Source organism: Wasmannia auropunctata, unplaced genomic scaffold, assembly GCF_000956235.1.
Source record: "Wasmannia auropunctata unplaced genomic scaffold, wasmannia.A_1.0 LD336037.1, whole genome shotgun sequence".
In the NCBI taxonomy this organism is placed as follows: domain Eukaryota; kingdom Metazoa; phylum Arthropoda; class Insecta; order Hymenoptera; family Formicidae; genus Wasmannia; species Wasmannia auropunctata.
This window is the reverse complement of record NW_012026853.1, coordinates 1,751,642-1,753,541: the sequence shown is the minus strand read 5'-3', so window position 1 is coordinate 1,753,541 and position 1,900 is coordinate 1,751,642. Positions and strand designations below refer to the sequence as shown.

The following is a 1,900-nucleotide window of genomic DNA, read 5'->3' as shown; positions in this document are numbered from 1 at the left end:
CCAAATTGGAACGCGCCGCTATGGATCCAAAATATTACCGGCATTGGGATTTTATTTGCCCCTGCTTCCCGCACTGGCACGTAAACGTTTAAATACAAACAATCTTCGGCGCCAATAACCTCCGGAGTTATTGGCACGTGATTATATTGAATACAATTAGAACCAAATTTTGTAGCCGATAATTCACCAGTCCATGCCGGTATTGGCCGAGGAGGCTGCGTAGAAAAAATGAGAAAAATTAAAAATTAAAATTTAGAAAAATTTTGATTCTACATTACAGAAATTTATTAATAAAATATATCTTTGATCTAAAGCATTGAAAAAACTACTGGTATCTATTGTTGAAATTTACTTTCGTTTTATTACGTTAGAAGTGTCATTTCAAGAAATGTAGCTTTCAAGGACATTTACATTAATAATTAATTCGATTGTGTACCTTAAATCGTAATTTCCCAATAGGTGGCAATGCGTAAGGAATCCCTTCGTAAGCCTCATACTTTCTATTATTTTGTGAGAACTTGAAATAGCCTTTCAGTCCTCCCAAAGGTGTTTTGACTCTTGGAGCAGTTCCATCTATATTTGCGTGAACGACAAAGCTGAAGCAAAGCAAGGCAAGTAGTTTCGGCAGCATGATTGTTACTCTTTGATCAGACTACTGTAAAACTGACAATTTTTCGAGGTTAATTGTTTATCATATCATCGAACATACTTTATGTACGCACTCAGTACATACTCAGATAAACTTCTTTACAAAAGAATGTTTATTTCAAGTCTGATAACTCTCGTAAAAAAGAACTACTATAGTGCAGTGATAACACTACTGAAATGTAGTAGTAGTACTGCTGTTATAGCAGATCTTTTTTACTAAAGAATAATCTGATAACGTGTAATAATGTGCGTGTTATCTTACAGCGATTTCGGCTAGTGTGCACAGTGTAGAACTGATGGAAGTGGGTACGTATAATCGTAATCAACGGCTTAATGCAAATTCGTCAGCTGACAAAAACTGAAGAAGAATTACGATGGGGCCATTAATTCCGATTAATCTTATTTTGGCGATATTTTAAACCATAAAATAGGCCTTATGCAAAGTACAATATTTGTAAGATTGATTACATTGGGTAAACATCTTGGACATTTAGAGCAACACCTAAGACTGAAACACCCAGGAATAATAAAGGAAATGCAAAAAGAAATTAAACGCAACGGGTTATATTTCGATGTACGACGTGATCGGGCAAGATGCATTGATAGAGTATAGTTGCATTATCAATATATTTCGCGAAATAGGTTTTTTAAAAAATTATTTACGGAATTTACATAACATAAATGTATTTTATAAATATATAGGTTTCCAACTTTTCATTCAAAGGAAGATTTAATAAAAAAAATTTTTTGGCTTTGTGAAAAGAAAGAGGAGGGCATAATCTTCCGCACACATATGTATTATGCAATTGTGGAAGGTTTTTTTTCCCCCTTTTTCTTTTTTACCCCTGCATCCCTCGCGCGTGCGTGCCTATAACGTCCTGCAGTTTGTGGGAGTGGAGGGACAACCGATAACGCTGCCATATACTGAACTACGAAATTTAAATCATGAAGAATAAACGAAGTATTAGAATAATATAATCGGCAAAGCTCCAGTGAAAAAATCTGCAGTTAATATGAAATAAAAAAACTGAAATAAGGATTTTTAGAATAAGAAGAAAATCAATTAATAATCCTATCTAGAAAAAGATATGTTAAGTCGAGAACTCGCATTTCTTGAAATGATTTGTTGCCGCTTTTCCGTGATGCTGATTGGTTATCTCACTATGCTTACTTTGTTGAGTGGCTGTCATTACATATTTTGACAGTTATTATGTGTATTGAGATTTGTTTTAGTAATATTGGAGTTAATAGT

General features: G+C 34.0%; 1 protein-coding gene across 1 annotated transcript in view; it reads right to left on the bottom strand.

Moving 5' to 3' along the window:
* Positions 1-1,900, bottom strand: part of LOC105452179 (venom carboxylesterase-6-like) — a 2,919-nt gene that overhangs the window by 573 nt on the left and 446 nt on the right. The window contains exons 2-3 of the mRNA XM_011693072.1: positions 437-663; positions 5-215 (exon numbers count right to left, since the gene is read on the bottom strand). Coding sequence (XP_011691374.1) covers positions 5-215; positions 437-631 — 406 coding nt within the window. The 5' untranslated portion in view covers positions 632-663. The remainder of the gene's footprint in view (positions 1-4; positions 216-436; positions 664-1,900) is intronic.